Source organism: Dreissena polymorpha, unplaced genomic scaffold, assembly GCF_020536995.1.
Source record: "Dreissena polymorpha isolate Duluth1 unplaced genomic scaffold, UMN_Dpol_1.0 chrUn043, whole genome shotgun sequence".
In the NCBI taxonomy this organism is placed as follows: domain Eukaryota; kingdom Metazoa; phylum Mollusca; class Bivalvia; order Myida; family Dreissenidae; genus Dreissena; species Dreissena polymorpha.
The window spans coordinates 127,611-146,569 of record NW_026273357.1 but is presented as its reverse complement, the minus strand read 5'-3'; the positions used below and the strand labels follow the sequence as shown (position 1 = coordinate 146,569).

General features: G+C 33.8%; 1 protein-coding gene across 1 annotated transcript in view; it reads left to right on the top strand.

Annotated features, from left to right (window-relative positions):
• Positions 1-11,817, top strand: part of LOC127863827 (uncharacterized) — a 31,646-nt gene extending 19,829 nt beyond the window's left edge. The window contains exons 28-44 of the mRNA XM_052403484.1: positions 575-638; positions 990-1,172; positions 1,420-1,676; positions 1,924-2,078; positions 2,234-2,379; positions 2,670-2,831; positions 3,079-3,171; positions 3,651-3,729; positions 4,234-4,424; positions 5,676-5,822; positions 6,630-6,737; positions 7,179-7,283; positions 7,706-7,816; positions 8,549-8,662; positions 8,916-9,039; positions 9,401-9,551; positions 10,090-11,817. Coding sequence (XP_052259444.1) covers positions 575-638; positions 990-1,172; positions 1,420-1,676; positions 1,924-2,078; positions 2,234-2,379; positions 2,670-2,831; positions 3,079-3,171; positions 3,651-3,729; positions 4,234-4,424; positions 5,676-5,822; positions 6,630-6,737; positions 7,179-7,283; positions 7,706-7,816; positions 8,549-8,662; positions 8,916-9,039; positions 9,401-9,551; positions 10,090-10,255 — 2,356 coding nt within the window. The 3' untranslated portion in view covers positions 10,256-11,817. The remainder of the gene's footprint in view (positions 1-574; positions 639-989; positions 1,173-1,419; positions 1,677-1,923; positions 2,079-2,233; positions 2,380-2,669; positions 2,832-3,078; positions 3,172-3,650; positions 3,730-4,233; positions 4,425-5,675; positions 5,823-6,629; positions 6,738-7,178; positions 7,284-7,705; positions 7,817-8,548; positions 8,663-8,915; positions 9,040-9,400; positions 9,552-10,089) is intronic.
• Positions 11,818-18,959: the final 7,142 nt, after the last annotated feature.

The window sequence follows — 18,959 nt, the reverse complement described above, 5'->3', positions numbered from 1 at the left end:
GACATACCACAATAGACTCCACCCAAACCATCCCCCGTGCCCTCCCCCCCCCCCCCGAATTCTCCCCCCCCCTATTTTTTTTAAGATCATCTCACAAATGACCACCACACCCTCACACTTTACCCCCCCCCCCCACCCACCCCCCACATTTTCTTTTTTTGAAACGGTGAAAAAACACAAATATTTATTTTTATTATTTTATTTTTGAAATACCGTCCAACCATCGCACCCAAGAATCCCCCCACCCCCCACCCCCGATTTTTTTTTGCATATTTTTTCCCGCATTTTTGGAAGATAATGTAATAAATGTCCACACCCCCGCACTATACACCCCTCTTCACTCCACCCCTCCCTCCTTTGTGATTGAAATTGAGAGTCCCTTCACCTTTAAAAAGAAAATAGATGAGCGGTCTGCACCCGCAAGGCGGTGGTCTTGTTAAAATTAGCTTTGAAGTTGTTTCTTGTTTTGTATATAAAATAATGTATCTCACGTTAGTACACTTATTTCTTCTTATGTTGATAGGCTTTTTATTTTGCCTTCGAATATTCTAATATTCAGCAATGAATGTTTTAGGTATTATAGCATGCAGTTGTCCGGTGAATTTACACTCTACAAGCATCAGCGCTATCCTATTGAAGTAAGCTGTATGATGTGAAAAAACCATACAACCTCATTTAAAGTATAACACCATCAAAGTTGTAAAGTTGTATAATGATGTGTAATGCTTTTACTTGAACCGAATGTTTTCCATTATAATATTTCTATACTCGTTTTTAAGCAAAACAAATGCTTAGGCATAAAGGTGACAATTGAGTATATACTAAATATATTGTTTTCTTATTTTATGTTACACAATTTCACATAATGTTCCACGAATGATACTTATTATACTTACAATGCTAGTTTATTTCATATGTAGACTTTTATACAAATGTACAAATAAATGATTTCAACACTGTGAAGTGCATTTCAATCGATGCATTTTTAGGTTCAGATCCAGACTGAACCCTGCTGGCCGGGTGGCTGGACAACGTGCACGTGCGGAGTTACCGTGCGGGCCGGACGTGACGTGTACACGGTGACCCATTGCGAGGGCATGCATTTAATAGAGTGGATAGATCTCGCTGACGACGTACTCGAAGTTTATATTGAACCTGGCTATATGCACAAGGTATGTAATCTAAACGTTGACTGATAAGAACTTCCTGTTGACCATGACAAAAAAATATACCAGGCAACGTTATATCAGACAGATATCAATGCGGTGGTATGATAAAATGTTGAATACATCTCACACAAAGGTCAAGGAGGAAAGGTCAACGAAAACCATTTACCTCTCATACTAATTCAGATAAAGACGTTTATGTAAAGTATGCTTATATAGGGTTTGCATGTTATGGTTCAAATGTATTTTACAGTTTTACCTTCCGCAAGGAACTATAGTTGAGGCGCGTTATTTCAACAGCCCCTGGTGGTCAACGATGAACGTGTACGTGTACCCGTCACCCAATGACATGAACCGTGTTGGAGGATTGTGCGGGACATTCAACGGTAATTGGCAGGATGACTTTCTACACAGCGATGGCTTTACTTCACCGAGTCCGGCCATGGACTGGGGATTCTGGGTCTGGTGGGTCTGGGGTGGCAATCCAGATAACTTCTCTCAGTCTTGGAGGTAAATGTAAAAACGCTTGTCTTTGAATACGCGAATAATGATAGATAATGAGATATGAAGATTTAATACTGACCTGTAGTGTTGTTCAGCTTATACGAAAATTGCGAATGTTAACACATGCATCATTTTATCACAAAAAACCCCGAAGAAGACACTTGTGTTTTGTATACAAACATAGCAAATGTGGTAGTATCGTACGCAACATGATGAGCCTAGATTATGTATTTAATCGTTCTTTTTATAACAGTGTATCGCACGAACACTCCCTAATGAATCCAGATTACGTTTCGACTCTGGAACCTTGGAATACCAACGACAACCTCTGTGTCTGCCCACTAATTGTCAACAAACGTGAGAACTGGTGCTCCAGAAACGAGGACAAAACTTGCGTCGACTTCATATGTATGACTGGATGTTGTGTTTATATAACAACTGTATACATTTATCAAATATCCGTTCATTTTAGATATCAAGCTTATCTATTATCTTTGACAATATTCAGTATGAACTCTCGCAACCATAGATTAGTATGAACATATCGGTATTTCGTTCTCTAGATAAGAAACGCGGAAAGAGGATTCAAAAACTTCTGCGAGACGAGCGTTCCTTGGATACTTTCAACTATCGCGAAGAAATGGACATCAGAGACAGGCTACTGAAACTGCTGTCACTAAAAAAGGAGAGGAGTGCATTCAGAGTGAAGGTGTCATATATGATTAAAGTTAATGGCAGAACAATTAGGGCAATAAGTAAAAAGTACAGACTTAAGGTAATGACTAATAGGCTTCTGTGAGGTGCACTTGCTAGGAAAGAGCATAGTGACTGAACAATAAAGGTTGATAAATATAACTTACAAAGTATGAGAACAACGAAGAGAGAGCATCAATTTGGTATCTGTTGTGATACTGTTGCAACGTGGTTTTGCAGTTTGTTCGTGCATGTTACATTCATGTTAGCGCAACGTGTTTAAGAATCGATCAAACTTTGTTTCAGCGTGATGTTAATGCACCGAATCCCGAAGAATTGGTCGCGGCATATAACGAGTCACAGGCGTCATGCGCGGCATATCTGAAGGAAATGTGTGGTAGTGACTTGTCGGAAGAAGTATCGGCAAGAAATAAGAATCAGTCAAGCTCTTGTGCAGAAGATAAAATGGTTACTATTGTTACACTGACCATTATCATGTGTTAGTTGCATATAATTGAAGAGTATAGTTGTTTTATTATTTCAACTTGTTTGTTCAACACAAGTTTACATATAGGAACGAGAACGCAATTTCTGTACACGTAAATGCATATCCTACTTCTGTTCAACACACTTGTATAGTATTTTTATAAAATAAACGCCAGGAGATAAACTGGTATGAACATTAAAATGCATTGATTGATAAATGTAATTGCAGTTCAATTTGACTGCCACTGGTCCCGAAGAAAGCACATGTCGTAACGTACAGTCATCAACCATTATGATCGTCGACAAGGACATCGAATTTCAGGTCATTTACTTTAACTAGTACATAAATAATTATAATATGTAAGGTGATTATTTGTGTGAAGCTCAAAGTGAGTTTAACCTTGTGATTTAATTTAAGCGTTAAAATAAACACATTGAAAGAATACATAATCTTCGCTATCATACATATATACATTTTTATACTAATTTGTACACAATGTAGGATCGATAAAATCTAAACAAAAGCGTTTGCATACATGTAAATATAGTTGTTATATGTTCCCAATCACGTTAAACTTCTATTCTTCATTTTAATGGGCTAATTGTCTTAAGCTGTTTATTCATGAATGATTGTTCTGGCTGTATTACATACGTTAACAGACGAATAATATTCTTTAATGTTATGTCTTTGTCATTCCATGCTCAAACTATTTCTTTATTATTTCAATCTAGTTCTCTATGAAAATGTTTAATTGTGTGTATTAAAATAACAACTTACATGACACGAATATGCATTTTCAGACCAAAAACCCTGAAAAAGCTCAACTTGTGATTGCTTCATGTCCTGACAACTGTAACAGCCACGGAAATTGCTTCAACGGTAATGTGTGCCTTACGTTCATGGCAAGAATATCCGAGTCTCTAGAAAAGAATTTCTTGGAAACGAAACAATAGAACCAACGTAGAACATGAGTTAAACATATGATAACAAAAAATACAAAACTTACTATTTAATATATATTACATAACAAGGAGTTATATTAAGTAATATATGGGATGTTTAAATACATAAATTTTGCTGATTGTATATATACATCCTTAACAACCTATTTGGATTGATGTTTTATATATTATGCACCATAGTGAAGGTTAATTTCTGTGAACATAAATTTATATGTATTTCTTCTACAATTAAAAAAAAACTGATTAACGATCTCTTTCCGACATTTAGCCGTTCTTTTCCTTAAAAAGTTCTGATTTGTTTTAGTTGGTAATCAACGACATTATACGAACCATCCAAACATTTGTATTCAAATGTGCTTAGTTTTCTTCTTACAACAGGCCTGTATGTTCGGAAAGCCACAGTACAATATTGGCATTCCAGGAACGTGTATTTGTGACGAGCACTACGATCCAGAGTCTAACTGCAAACTTGACCTTCGCGATCCTCCTACAATCATAGAGGTCACTGGTGATGGAAACTGTAACCCTAGACACAAGGCCTGTCACTTCATTCGTTTTACAACGCAAAACGGATGCAGTAATACCACTGTCTGCTTAATTACCTTCACACAGGTGTGTACTTTGACAACAATATGAAAACATAATTATTGTACGGATGTTATACAATACTTATAGAGTTAAATGTCAGCTGCACAAGCAGAACAGAAAAAGTGTTATTCAATACGGCGCTTAATTTATGGCTATGCACCTATTGCCAAAACAGTGAGACCGATAAACATAATAAGACGTTGCGACACACACCACAAATCCATCTGTTGTAGTTTACAAAACAACATCAAATATGTCAGTAGAGCTTGATGCAAGTTTAAGATTTGGATTATTACAGAATTTGCAAATAATAAAACTGTAAAAAGATCATTGGATATCGAACAAAATAAGATGTATGAAAAACGTACATACGTTAGACAATGTGTCGGTCAAGACTATTAAAACAATGAAGATTGTAAGGTTTATTTCGTATAAATCTGTACGCGTTGTAGCTTTTTTTGCCCAACCTTGCATTCATGAAGAGTTAACTGTTTGTGATACAACTTACAACAGGACTCAGTTAAGCCCTTAATTACTGGCAGCATTGTTCGTTCGGTATATTCCTATAATCGTCAAGGATTGCCTTATTTTTTCAGTGTTTTTCTGAATCCGTTAATTGTATCATATTGTATTGGTTTAATTAATCAGTTGCGTTCTTTAGTCTTTAAAGAGTTGTAGGGCATGGTAAGTTTTGCTTTAAATACATATAGTCCTCATGATTTGAATTTAGACACAGGCTGCCTGAAATGTATATTTGGTATCCTTGTTGATTTGTAAAGTTCACTGTCTGATAAGTGCGTCCTTTCTTGCAAGGGAACCGTATACTAAGAGACCATATATATCGGGCTGCGTCCGTTTGAAAGTGGTTGGGCTAGTAGTATATAAAAGGTCGAAGTCTCAGTAAGATTGTCTCTATTTAAAGCGTGCTTTCGAATATTGTTGTTTAGTTTAAACTGTATTATACGTTATCAGATACTTAAAAGTATATTGATCTAATCGCATAACTTAAGTTAACGTCTACAAAATTGACATTGCCATATTTCTCATCAATGTTATAGTACAGCAACACTGACAGACATATAACTATTACATACATTACATGCGTTAGCTGTCTCATTGAACTATAATTGAACGCTTGATTGTGCTTAAGTTAATACAAATTCACTTTAAACTATGTTTATTCTTAGTACTTAACTCCGCTTGTACAATTTTAATATGACTCATCTCGAAATGTTGCTAACATATTACATGTTCACATGATTACCTTAAATCTAGTACAAAGTAGATGGATCATCGACTGAATCCGTGATTCAGACTGTGTCTGCCAACTGTCCTAACAATTTTGACGCGTATTGTCCAACCACAGTGCAGAGCAGGAAAAAGCGTCAAACCGTCAATGAAAACCCGGTCATTGCTGAAAGGGTATGACGGATTCTGTTTGTCAGGGATATATATAATATAATTGGTTGTTATTATACTCATTAAATTCATATAGGAAATTGAAGAACGCATACTATATTAAATATTTACAATAATATTGTTCCTGTTTTTCTTTTCAAATGTATTTAACTTCTACGGAAATTAGTCCTTGCAAAATTCGATTTTCGAAATGTACCGTTATTGTTAATATATATGTTTAGCACCAAGGTATTAACTAAGTGCTTAGTTGTTTTGTTGAATTTTACATACAATAAATCCGTTCATTATGAAAGTTATTCGCAACAGCGGATTTGCATGTGGGATTTTTGTATCGGAATTTCTTGCCATCTGTGGTCTTTTTTATTGAATGGGTATTGGATTCATTGTTGTGTGAAGAAACAACAACAAACAATCGCACGAAAGTTAAGTGTTTTTGTCCAAAATAAACTATGTATGCTCAATAATACATTTTCATGTTTGTATACTAGTTTATTCTAATTGAAGTTTTGACATTATTAATAAATGCACAATTCTATTTGTTATGTATGAAAACTAATTTAATTGTTAATGCTATAATATTTAATACATGTATAATAAATGTTCAATTAAATTAAGTTAAACTATTATACAGGTGTTGTATTGTCTGTGCATTTTGTTGTAAATTATTATTTATTGTTTGCATTATCAAATGACTTTTGTTTGAACATTTAAAAATGAGAAAACATTTTTCAATGTCAAATTGGGTATTTTTCAAGCATTTTAAGGATTTATGTTTTAGATCGACTGTTTGATTAAACTTATTTATTCCAGTACAACGTGTCTCTAAGCAACGACAATTCTTCGTTCAGTTCACCGAAAATGGTCACAGTGTTAGATACCACGTGCGTGACAATTGAAAACGGATCTGCAGTGATTCTGGTATGCAATTTATTAATAACCAAACAATTGTGCCTGAACAAATTAAAGTAAAACATATAGACCAGCTAAAACGAAACATAGCAGCAAAATCCCACATACCACTAAAAATGTCCAATTAACACATACAACATGATTAAGCGTAAGCTTAATATTTATCAAAGTTCTCAAGAGCTTTTAAGAATGTGTGATTTAAATGTAATGCTGGAGCCATGATCCCCCACTGAATTAAAAACAAAGCGTCTGTGTGATGTGTTCGCTGGAATGTTGCTATGCTTGCACACAGCTAAACTTGTTTCATAGAATTACCATTTCGAGATTTTAACCTAACTTGGGGGTGCCAAGTTTTTGTTGTTGATTAAATTGATATACTTGGAGTCTAATATTGTAGAGAACAAAGTATTTACATAAAACCAAAAAAAATTCATTCAATATTCTTTTCAGGATGAATACTGTCTCATCGACAACATTTGCTATGGAAACCACACAGAGCTAGACGATTGTCATTCATGTAACCCAGCCGTCAAGCGATTTTCTTGGAGTCTGAAGGTACTGTGTTATGTAAAGCATAGGAAATGTCTCTATATTTGAACATATTACAGAAGTTAATTGTACTTTTGTTGAATACGTCGCTACATAATATGTCAATTTTTGTAAATTACAGTTTCTTTGGTGTTCTTTGTTAAGACTTAAAACTTCATAACCCCTTGTCCTGGATATATAATTACACTTTTCAAAATGCAAATATTCATTCAGAAAATGTGCCTTTGTTGTTTTGGAATATGTCTATATATATATATATATATATTTATTTATTTATAAATTTAATAATTTAATAATTTATTTATATATTTAATGATATTTATTTATTTATATTTATTTATTTATAAAGTACCATTACACAATTCATGTAAATGTTACTAACGGTATTGAAACAACACAAATAAGCATCGATGCGTATGTCTTTGTAGGACGATTACTGCGACATCGGAGGAGTTTGTTATCCATCAGGCAATGTCTCCACCATCAGTTGCATATCTGAATGCAATCCGACCGTGGAAAAATACGCATGGTCACTAAAAGTATGTGTTTTCAGGTTATCGCTTTTGTCGTCCTTCATATTGTGTAACAAACACACTTAGATTTGCATTAAACTAATGTAGTTTAATGACTGACTCGGTTGTCGGGTGAGTACACGTGAAACGATCCGGACGTTTACCTGAGTCTTTTAATTACACGCAACATATCGACAGAGTTGGTTTATTTACCAATGAATAACTAAAACGCTTATATATCTGTATATTAAAATGACTAGATATATATGTATGCATATGATAACAAATTTATAAAGATGTGCAATATACTATTACAATGTAAAGAAGTACCATAACAATTTTATTTAGCTCGAAGCGTATATAAGAAAAGTTGTGTGTGTCGAACAGAAAATACATAAATGAGTGTTTGTGTTGAGCTAAATGTAAGTAAAATACATGTTAAATGTAAAATATCGCATCAACAGCGTATATGGCATGAACCGTATTAATTGTTGATAGCATCATTTATCTTAAATGCTATTAATCCACCTTGGTGTTGGAGGTAATGCACGATATCAGTCGGGACCCACAACGAATATTAAGAATTTGATCGTATCTAAGAATACCCAAATGGGTGAAATGTCCATATCTGACTGACGCATGTGTACCTTCTTGTTAGCGTATTATATGATTGCATTATTCTTCTTCTGCTTCGTACTATTATTATTATAAACCAGATGTCCAGGCTCCTCTATCGTTGAATGATATTTATGTTTCAAGAACGACGTCTGCAGTATTGAAGGCCAGTGCTTCAATGCCGGCGACAGCAATGCGTCCCCCAAGAACTGCCTTTACTGCGACCTTCTCAAGGACCAGTTCTCATGGTCACAAAAGGTTTGTTTGCATTTAGTAACGTTTAAATAGCTTTAGTTTAACGCTTATTTATTTATATTTGTATTTTGCCCAGAAGAAATCCTGTGTCATCTTTAAACCGTGTTCCATACGTACAAATAACAGAAGTGATTAACAGTTTATAAATCGATAACGAAATATTGTGAATGAAGCCGTATATATATATACATGATTAAACGCCAATATTTATGTTACCATATGCTATATTCGTTTGGCTTTCAATCATCTATTTCAGACTGGTTTCTGCTACATAGCTGGTGTTTGCTATGTAGACGCCGCGATGAATCCGACAGATTCGTGTCGACATTGTAACGTTTCCGTAGATACGGGAACATGGCAACTCAACATGAACGACTCAGGTATGTGTGTGGTATTTTTCAGCATACATGTAAGTTTTCGGTTAAGCTATCCCTCGTTGGCTAAAATTATAAACTTAAAGAATGTATGTTTGTTTTACATTTGACTTAATATGTATGTAGGGATTACCTTTGTTCAAACAATCAAAAGACTTCTGCCTGTAAAACAAGCTTAACATTAAAATGCGTTATACATTATTAATAAATCAAGCATAATGAAAGATGTGACTATAATATATATGCAAAGAAAAATGCAATATAATAAAGAAAAAGACACTTTGTACCATAAGGAAAATAGAAATGAACTATAGCAATCAGTAAAAGCATTGATCATGATCAATGAAAATTGTTGCGCTCGTTTCAGGGTGTGAAGTGGCAGAAGAGAAAAAGGATGATAACATAATGGTCATCGCCATCGGGGCGGCATTAGGGACCGGGGCAGTTGTGGCGATAGCTATCGCGATCGGGTTATACATCTACAAGGCCATGCAAGCATCCAAATTAGTTGCCGCAAGGTGTGTTTAGCTATCATTTTGAATAAAATACATCGCGATTTACATGTATGTGTTAATTGTATTTATATCTTAGTTAACTTAATGCTATTAGTATATCTATTTCTGCTTAAATAATCGTTAGACAGGCGTTATGTATGTTCAATATCAAGAGGATTCTTTTATATACTAGAGATTTATATTTCACTTAATTCCATGTTTACATTAATCACATTAATACATTTATTTTACTACATAAACTGTTTTTTTTTCTGTTAGACTGCTTCTATGCTTTGTTAAAAAATCAACAACACATTCTATAGCAACACAGAAGTCATCATCTAAACAAACATGCTTAAGAAATTCTTTGAAGGAGTTATTAATTATAAGACCGGTTCATCGTGTAAATGCCTTAAACATGTTTTAGATAATCGTTAAATGACCCAATTAAAATGATATATTGTTTTGTGGTACTTATACAAGTGGTTAACATGGTATGTTAACGGAAAACTCCGCTTATCCTGCTGTAAATGAAACATTTTATTCGCAGTGTTCATTTCAGGACTACGGGTACGTTGTTCGAATCCGCGAAGAATCAGCACTTCAAGTTCCGAGTGGAACCGATGAGGAGAGACCCGGTTGAGCGCTTGACTACGTCGGACAACGACATGCCGACTACCAGTGTGGACCCCAACAGGGCAAGTGTTCCGGAAAAGCTGTACAACTAAGATCAGAAAAGAAATGGTTGCTTCAAGGTTCAGGAATCTAGCAACTGTTTTCATAGTTGATGTTTACCGGATATTTCTACTTTTTAGATTCTGTAACCGAGTATATATATATATACAAAAACAATGTACTTTATGAGTAGTAAAGTAATATAAAAAGACACTTCATGCAACATAAGCGTGTGCTTTATTATCTTTATTTATCTATGTTTTTTAATATTTATTATAACGTGTTCTTTTTTCTATTTATTAGAATTTTATTAACATTCTAACTGTATTTAAATCTGACATACAAATCTTTATCGTACCTTTACTTTATATTTAATAAATATGTGATTTTTCTAGCAGTGACAGGGTTACAATGTTCTGTGTTTAAAAGAACAAACGATACTTATCTCTTTTTGTAATAAAATTATTGCTGACATGTTAAGATGAATACTGCGTAAAAGTAACACGAACTTGAGTCGATAATAATGGAAATTTTTCACAAAATGAAAAAAAAATAAGACAGTTGCACAATATGTTTAAAACAATCATTGGACATAACCCTTACAAATTCCAAATGGACGTGATTTACAATCGTGTCGTGCTTCCAATAAGAGACGAGCAAGAAGATCAGTATGCAATCCACCTAATTCTGATTAACATACTATCCGACATGACATAACATTATATATTTCATATATTTTTATGAAAATTCATATAACATATGAACACTATTTTAATTTATTTTAATTTATGCTGTTCTTTCACATCTTTTGGCAGTAAAATTATCCTTAGCAGCAGTACTTAAATATGGAAATACCGTTCAGAGTATCAACACATAAGACAAGTAATACTAATAAATCTTTATTTTTTAATAGTATTATACTGTATATTTGTATTGATATAAAAGATTTCTAACAAACAGGAATGATTTCACTCAATAAACTTTATCAACAAATAACATTTTACCCGCTAGTCTCTTATATAAAGCTATGGACACATGTCTATAGTGTACACTAAAACATATTCAACATTTAATCTCTTTATCATATGTTTATCCCTTTTCACAGATTTTGGTATGTAATGAAATTTATCAATAAATGCTTTACATTGATACATGTAAACATTTAAACTAAATTGCTCCATTAAAATAGTACCAAATTAAAGAAAAAAGAAATCCTCAAATGGACTCGATCCACTGACACTTGGGGTAAAAGTCAAACACTTATGCCCTTTGACCATCCATGCATATAGAGAGATTGCTGTATTTTAAACTGTAAATAGGGAAATCCTCTGAATATCACAAACTAAATTGATAACAACAGAACTCTCCAAATTATTCAACAGTTTCGTGTTTGTAACGCTTTATAATATTGCGGTTTTTAAGTCTTCAGAAGATGCAGATAATGAATTTTTAGAACAAATTAAAAGTTCAATATTTCTGTTACTTCGCAAATATCATAATAACAAGGAAAATGTGTAAATCTGAAACATTTTTTTTTATTTTGTCAATTTACCAAAACATGAAAATGTCCCTTTAACATGCTAAACATTTTCTGTTGAAATAAAATGAAAATGTTCGCCTTATGTTATTTTTTATATTTAATAAATGTAAATGCAAGGTCGGTACCAGTACCACACCAATCATAAATTTGAAGTAAAAAAGCTGAACCAATAATTTACTTTGGCCTAAATTTTAACAACATTAATTTATCAAACTGCAATATTTAGAGTCTTAAAATATAAAGGGTGACATAATGCAAGCTACAACCTTGCAATAGAAACACGATTTTGGACTTAAACACATTCTTTATAGTAAATACACTGATGTAATAATCCAGTTTATGTCGAATTTGCTGAAAAGCTGCAAATCACAAACAACACGTTTCCAACAAAAAGACTAAGTGTTTCTCAGATGCCTATCAACAAATTGCTGACCTGACACGCTTTTAGCTGCACTTATATTTTAGGAACCAAACCCACGTAATTTTTATCCTGTTTTCTTTTCTTTCAAAATGCAAATTTTCTTCAAAATAAAGGCGATACATTAAAAAAATCTGGGACTTATTGTATATGACTTATTGTACATTACACAGAATTTTAATATTCACGTATTCTTTCACTTTTCTTTTCATTAGAATAGATAACGGCACACACTCCGTTTATTAACACCACATATTGATTGGCCGAAACCGTTACATCGTTTATCTAGCCGTGACTTGTTTCAACGAATATCTTACCACAAAGATATCCGATATCCCTGTTAAAAAATCTACATATTATAAATGTCTGTATCTCTTACAGAATACTAAACACGAAAACCTATATTATAACAGATAAAGCAATGACGGAGAACGCAACAATATTTTATGATGCAGCCACTTCTGATTTATTCGTTCTTACATGTGTGTGGATTTAAGAAAAATGTAATATAATATATTAACATATGAGATCATTTTGTTGACATATTATTTTGGCTGAATTCAAGTTTGGATATTGGGGAATACAATACAGTAGAACCAGTTATTTCTTTTGCACGATTTCTATGTGATAAGCACGCAAAAAGTGTAACATCGAAAATAATAAAATATACATTGTTGGTGTGCCTCCGATTGAGACAGTTAAAGGGGAAATTTATGTCGATATTTTTACGTGCAAAAACGTCTTTGAACTACAAGTAGAATAACTCTAATTAGTGTACTGGAAAAGCGTGGAATTAGTATATGTATTGCCATTCATAATGCCCCGATGCTCGTGGATTGGAAAGTTGACAAAGTGCTTGTATTCGGTTGTAAGAATTCATGTAGTACCATAGTGAGATGTAGGCCACATGTATTTGCTTCGAACTGTCTATTGTTTGGAAACTTAAAATATTATTATAAGCAACACGTTTATGTCATCATATTCAATATAGCATTCAATGAAACACTAGAAACTCTACCAGGAAAGAAATAATTGTTTTAATTGACTACTTTTATAACAGAACAATAACTATAAATATGAAATGATTAAGACTGAGATCAGCATCAGTATTTTCCAGCAAACTCAAACAGTTTCGATGTACCACTATGCACTATTTCTAATCTTTCTTCGAAGTGATGTGAAGTAAAGATTTGGCTAAAGCCACAATTGACCAGTCGCCCAATTATCGATCGCTCCGCCCACATAGTCACGTGGTGTAGTGATTAGAAAACTCCGACAAGCAGATCGCAATTATAGCGGATAAGCCGAGTGAAATACTATATTTGTAACGATGTATCATGCTATTTTCTACAAAATAAATTGTTAAAGCCGCACACAAAACGAAACAGCTTTGTAAAACTTTTTTAATACAAATCATAAATGCTTTAGAGAGAAATGGCGTAATCAAAATAAATGAGTAAACGACAGACTGACTATCAGAAACGTTTTATATACATATTATAGGAAGATGAATAACAATCCGTTGTAAAAATGAACATTTATTTCAAACTGATTTTGAACTTGTATTAAACAGCCTTACAGTGAATCCGGTGGCGATTCATATATAATTATTTTTTTGAAAATTGTTTTATTAAATGCAATTGACACATCTATATCATCATGGGTTTTTTGTTTTTATTTTTTTTAGATCTTTGTTTTATTGCGTTATTTAAAAAAAAAGACACCGATTCTTTTATTAAGATTTTGACTGTAACCATAATCAAATATAGGCCTAATTTCGTGGTTGCATTAACATATAGTCTGATATGCATTTTATTTCATGTATTTTTAATGCGAACCAGTCACATTTTACTAATGAAATGTTGGTATTACGGTGCTGTTCACGAACATTCGAATGGAAATATATTAAGCATTTTTGGCATTTGTTTATTAATAACAAGATGGACCTTATATGTTCATTGCGATGTTCACATTTTCCCCCGTATCAATATATGTTGTATTAGAAATGTTGTTGTTGTTGTATTATAAGCCGTACATTTTACACTTGAAGTCGCTAAAGCTGGCTAAGCCGCGTTGAAATCACATTTTTGTTGTTTTTTCTTTAGTTCAAACGATATTTACGGTTACAATTTATAATGATTTCCCTAGTTTATGATCCACAGAAAATAAATATTTAATTGGAAATTATTCAAGTAATAAAATAGTTTTCTTTTCTTGTGAACAGTACCTAACAATGCCTTAATGTTCCATCATTCTGAGATCCGCGCAACAGACTGTAATTTATCAATTATCGACAATTACGCTGAGATTATTAATAATCACATGTGTTGATTATTATTTTGCCCAAACTGCTTAATAATATCGTGCATCAAACGGTTTAACACGTTCTATAGAACACTCAACTGTTGTGGTCAAACTATTTATTGTGTTTGTTTTCTCATTACTCGTTCATATGTTCAAGAAATAAAGGTAAAATAATGACCTTTTATAAAGTATGTATAGCACCTACAATTTTGAATAATGATTAAACAGTAATGATCAGGCATTTGATATAAATTCTGTGTAAACTCTTACAAATTGCGTCTTTCCCATATGTACGACACGCTTTTTTGTCGGACAAAATGGCGCACAGATAAGCGTTGCTGAGGGGTGTGTGAAAACTCGCAATCTGATTGGCCGATAGTTTTATTTGATTGCCACCTGGCGACTGGTCAATTGTAATAAAAAATGACGCAACACAACCCCAAACAACATATCTGTCACGAGAAAAAATAATCACCAACAGAAGCCGCATTAAAGTATACGTACCGCACTATAGCAATTTAACAAAAATCGTAGTAGCTCAAGTTTTATTTCCATTTAATCAGCAAATGATCATCTGATGCTCGAAAGCAAGTACAACCACCGCAACTGACTGCGCTTATCGGGTGTTCCAGAGACCCTAGGTGAAAACACCAACACAACCGTCAGGAAGATTTTCTCCGCCATAGGCGCAAACATCAGTATTTCGACGAAATCGATCGAAGCCAGAGACGTAGTACACCTGCGAAGTCGCTTTTACTGCATCATATGATAACGTGCTAGTAACTGGTGATTTCAACATCAATATTAAAGACAATGAATCTAATAAAAAGAGTCGACATATCCAATTATATAACGCAAAACAGCTGATCTTGTCCGATACTCATTACACTGAAAATTCCAGCTCACTTATCGATCTAATATTGGTGAAACATACATCACACATAATCTCCAGCTTTGTAGCAGACCCATTCATTCATGGACGTATACGCGTCCACTGCCCTGTTGTTGCTGTCCTAAAATTTGACAACCGCATCCTATCTCGTTCAGACGTCGCATTTGGCTTTACGATAAAGGTAACTACACTGCATTTAGAGACAAAATAAAGCTAGTAGATTGGTCAGATGTAATAACCTCGAGAATGTTGCTGACATAATATCTGAAACTATTATTAAAGCTGCCGCTGAAACAATACCGAACACAATTGCAACTATCCAACCAAATCGGTCAAATGCTTTGGAAATGTCGCAAAAGACTGCTAGTTACACCTTACCAGTGGCCATTGCTTTGCAGATGTCATTGTAAATATAAGTAAGTTGGTTCGTAGTGGAGTCACCTTTAATGCGAATACCTAAACACTGAGCAAAACAAAACAATAATTCTTAAGGTCCAACGATATATCGTGTTGTCAAAACGCTTCTCATATAAATAAACTGGTAACAGCCCACAATATTTGATGCCGAGTGTCCTTCCGTTATTGTTCCTCGTCTTCAATTAGTCTAAACTCTCCTCATGCTCTATCTTTCATATATCTAACATCTAACAAAACCCTTCGCTTTGCTCACACTTCAATGTTCAAACGCTTTATCAATTGCCTTAACTGGTTACATGTGCAAACTTCTTAAACGCTCTAATAACATGTATGTAGAAAAAATTCAGATAAGTTTTCAATAACTTGTTTTCTTATGCATTATTTATGAATGTAAATCACAAGTCATGCTTATATTTTCATTGTAATAAAAACTGTTGAAACCAAAGCGTCTCTTTACAATAACTATACAATGCCATTGTTTTGTTTTCAGTAATGTTTTTATTCTGATTATTTCATAAGTCAAGTTATTACTTTTAATAACACTACTAAATGATCATAGCGATGTATAAGTACAGCAGAATGATTGTAACAAATCAGTTTATTATTTGTCAGTGGTCAAGACATATCAAATTTAATTTGAAAAAAAGGTATACGACCTTCGTTTTAATGTTGCTGGTCCTATGGTCCTATTTCAACTATTAGGTTGTATTCAAGTATTGAATTTCTTAATATTGTGTCAGTATAAATGCATATTAAATATAAATAAAAAATCACACTAACCTGTTTGTTGTAGGGAGGACGCATGGAAATACGCCTTTAAAAACGAAATTGTATTTCTAAATAATACAGTACAAAGATATGAACCTGTTGTTATAATTACAATTGTTATTGCCTTATTCAATTAAATTAACCGTCCTTAATTCATATAATATATGTATAATGTGCACTTATCTTCAACACTCAGCAAAATATGTATAACAGTTGTTGTGACCCGCGTACACAACAGGCAGCAACATATTATTGACAAGTTCCGAACATAGCTGAAATCCATTAACCTACAGGGAGGTCAAACGCTTTACAAGGTCACCACTACTCATCACATTTGTCTCCCCTACTTCTAGTTTACAACTTCAGCCACAAGATGTTCCCAAACTGTGATAAAAATTACAAAATTGTTGAATACTTAAAATCTTTTGTTACAGTAACTTGTTGCAACTGTGAAATTGATTTTTTTTTCAATCTTAAGAACGATGGCGTTTTCCAGAATATTTATAACACTTAATCATTTCAACAAGCAACTTGGTCTTTAGAAATGGAAACAGTGTGTTCATTTCCAGTTAGTCATATACAAGCATTAAACAGTACTACATACATCTTACCCAATCCTTCAAGGGAATTTTGAAGGGTGTGTAACCATTGCAAACAGTTTAGACAAGTAGCGGCTCTCGATTCCTGGGACGGGAACCAGTACTTGGTGTCTATGGGGGAATTCTAAAACGCGCTCCCACAGTGGAAATCGAACCCATGACATCCCGATCGCTAGGCGGACACCATATACACTACACCACTGCGAGCTATAACATTTATGAAAATTATTACTGGACATTAAAATAACACCTTTAAGACTGTAAGTCCTTGAACGTTAAATAACATTGTTTTTCTAAAAAAAATTTTCACACGTTATGAAGAAAATCAGGAACAATATATTTAAAAGTGTAATATCCGACAAGTCTCCAAAAATTTCACAATAATAAATGGACACACAGTGCGGTGGCAGATGTGTATTGACTGCTGTCTGTGCAGTTAGCTTCACATGACACAAATGATTCTTGTCAAACCAATTACATATGTGATGAAATGTTTAAACTTATGTTACATACAATGGTATGAGGAGTATCAATCATGTGTAATTGGATTTGTTGAGCCGTGTCAGATGATGTTATCAGAGAGTCGACAGTGCATATCACACCAGGCCTTGTAAGCTTTGATGCATTTGAAAGCATCTTCAGCCAAAAAGGTCTACATTGAATGGTGAAAATCCAAATCCAAATGCGCTTCAGTAAAATGAATAATCCTTGGAAAAACTACTGTATCCCAAAAGGCAATGTCGGAAAGAATCCCTGCACAATGACTAGCGAACCGACAAAAAAAAAAGTCAACATCTGGCATTTTATCATGTGCAAAAAGTCATTCGATATAAGCTAAGAGTAAGTGTTTTTTTTATATAATTACGGAAAATTTAAGCTACAAAAACATTTTAGTATTTGACTGAATATATACCAAGAAGTAATTCGGCAACTGCTGTAATCTGACAGAAATGGCTTTGTAGAATTGTCACGTTGAATAAAGTATTGAACTACGTAGGATCGCTTCAAACGAACACTGTGTATGCTGTTCACAATGTCCATCTGTGGTACATGCCCATCCCAGTGCTACTCCAAGTTGGCTGGGCTAAATTATACCATTATAGTTGATTTCCACAATGTAGACAAATATCATTGTGGATACCTCCTATTTCAGTCCATTCACAAGCTTATCACGCATTTGCCTCAATTTATAACACTTATTTTTAAGAATTATAAAGTTCGATAAAAAGTTCCATTTACGAATGCCTGCGGTCATTAATTCAACAACTGGCCTAGACACTCAATCGTTTTGTTAAGGTTATAATCGTCGACTTGTTCGTTTCTGAAAAACAGTTAAGTTGAAGAATCCGGACTAAGTAAGTGACGGGCAAGACTTTTAATAAATTCTACACATTCAATGCTTGGGGGATCAATGGAACATTTTGATTTAGCGTCAATCAGCCTGATTTCGCATTGCCTCTAAAACTTAAAGTTGCTCCAACCAGTGTGTAATCACGTCATCAAATAATGGGCATAAAAAAAACTCACCGTTGTCGCTGAAATGAGGGTTTGATACTGGGTGAAGTTGCCGGTAATAACCCGTTAGAATGATTTGAATGCCTTCAAATGGTAAATTCGAGTTCTTTAGCCGACATGTTGACTTAAGAAATTCAATTTTTTTTTCTCGGTATGGAACATTCGTCAATGATTAGGACATCATTTGTGTTGATTCTGCTTTTACAGCCAATGTAATGTTTATTGCTATTTATAATACCTTCAATTTCAGTTATATTATATCGTCCGTCGTCATAGCCGGAACACTGTTTAATGGCCATGGTAT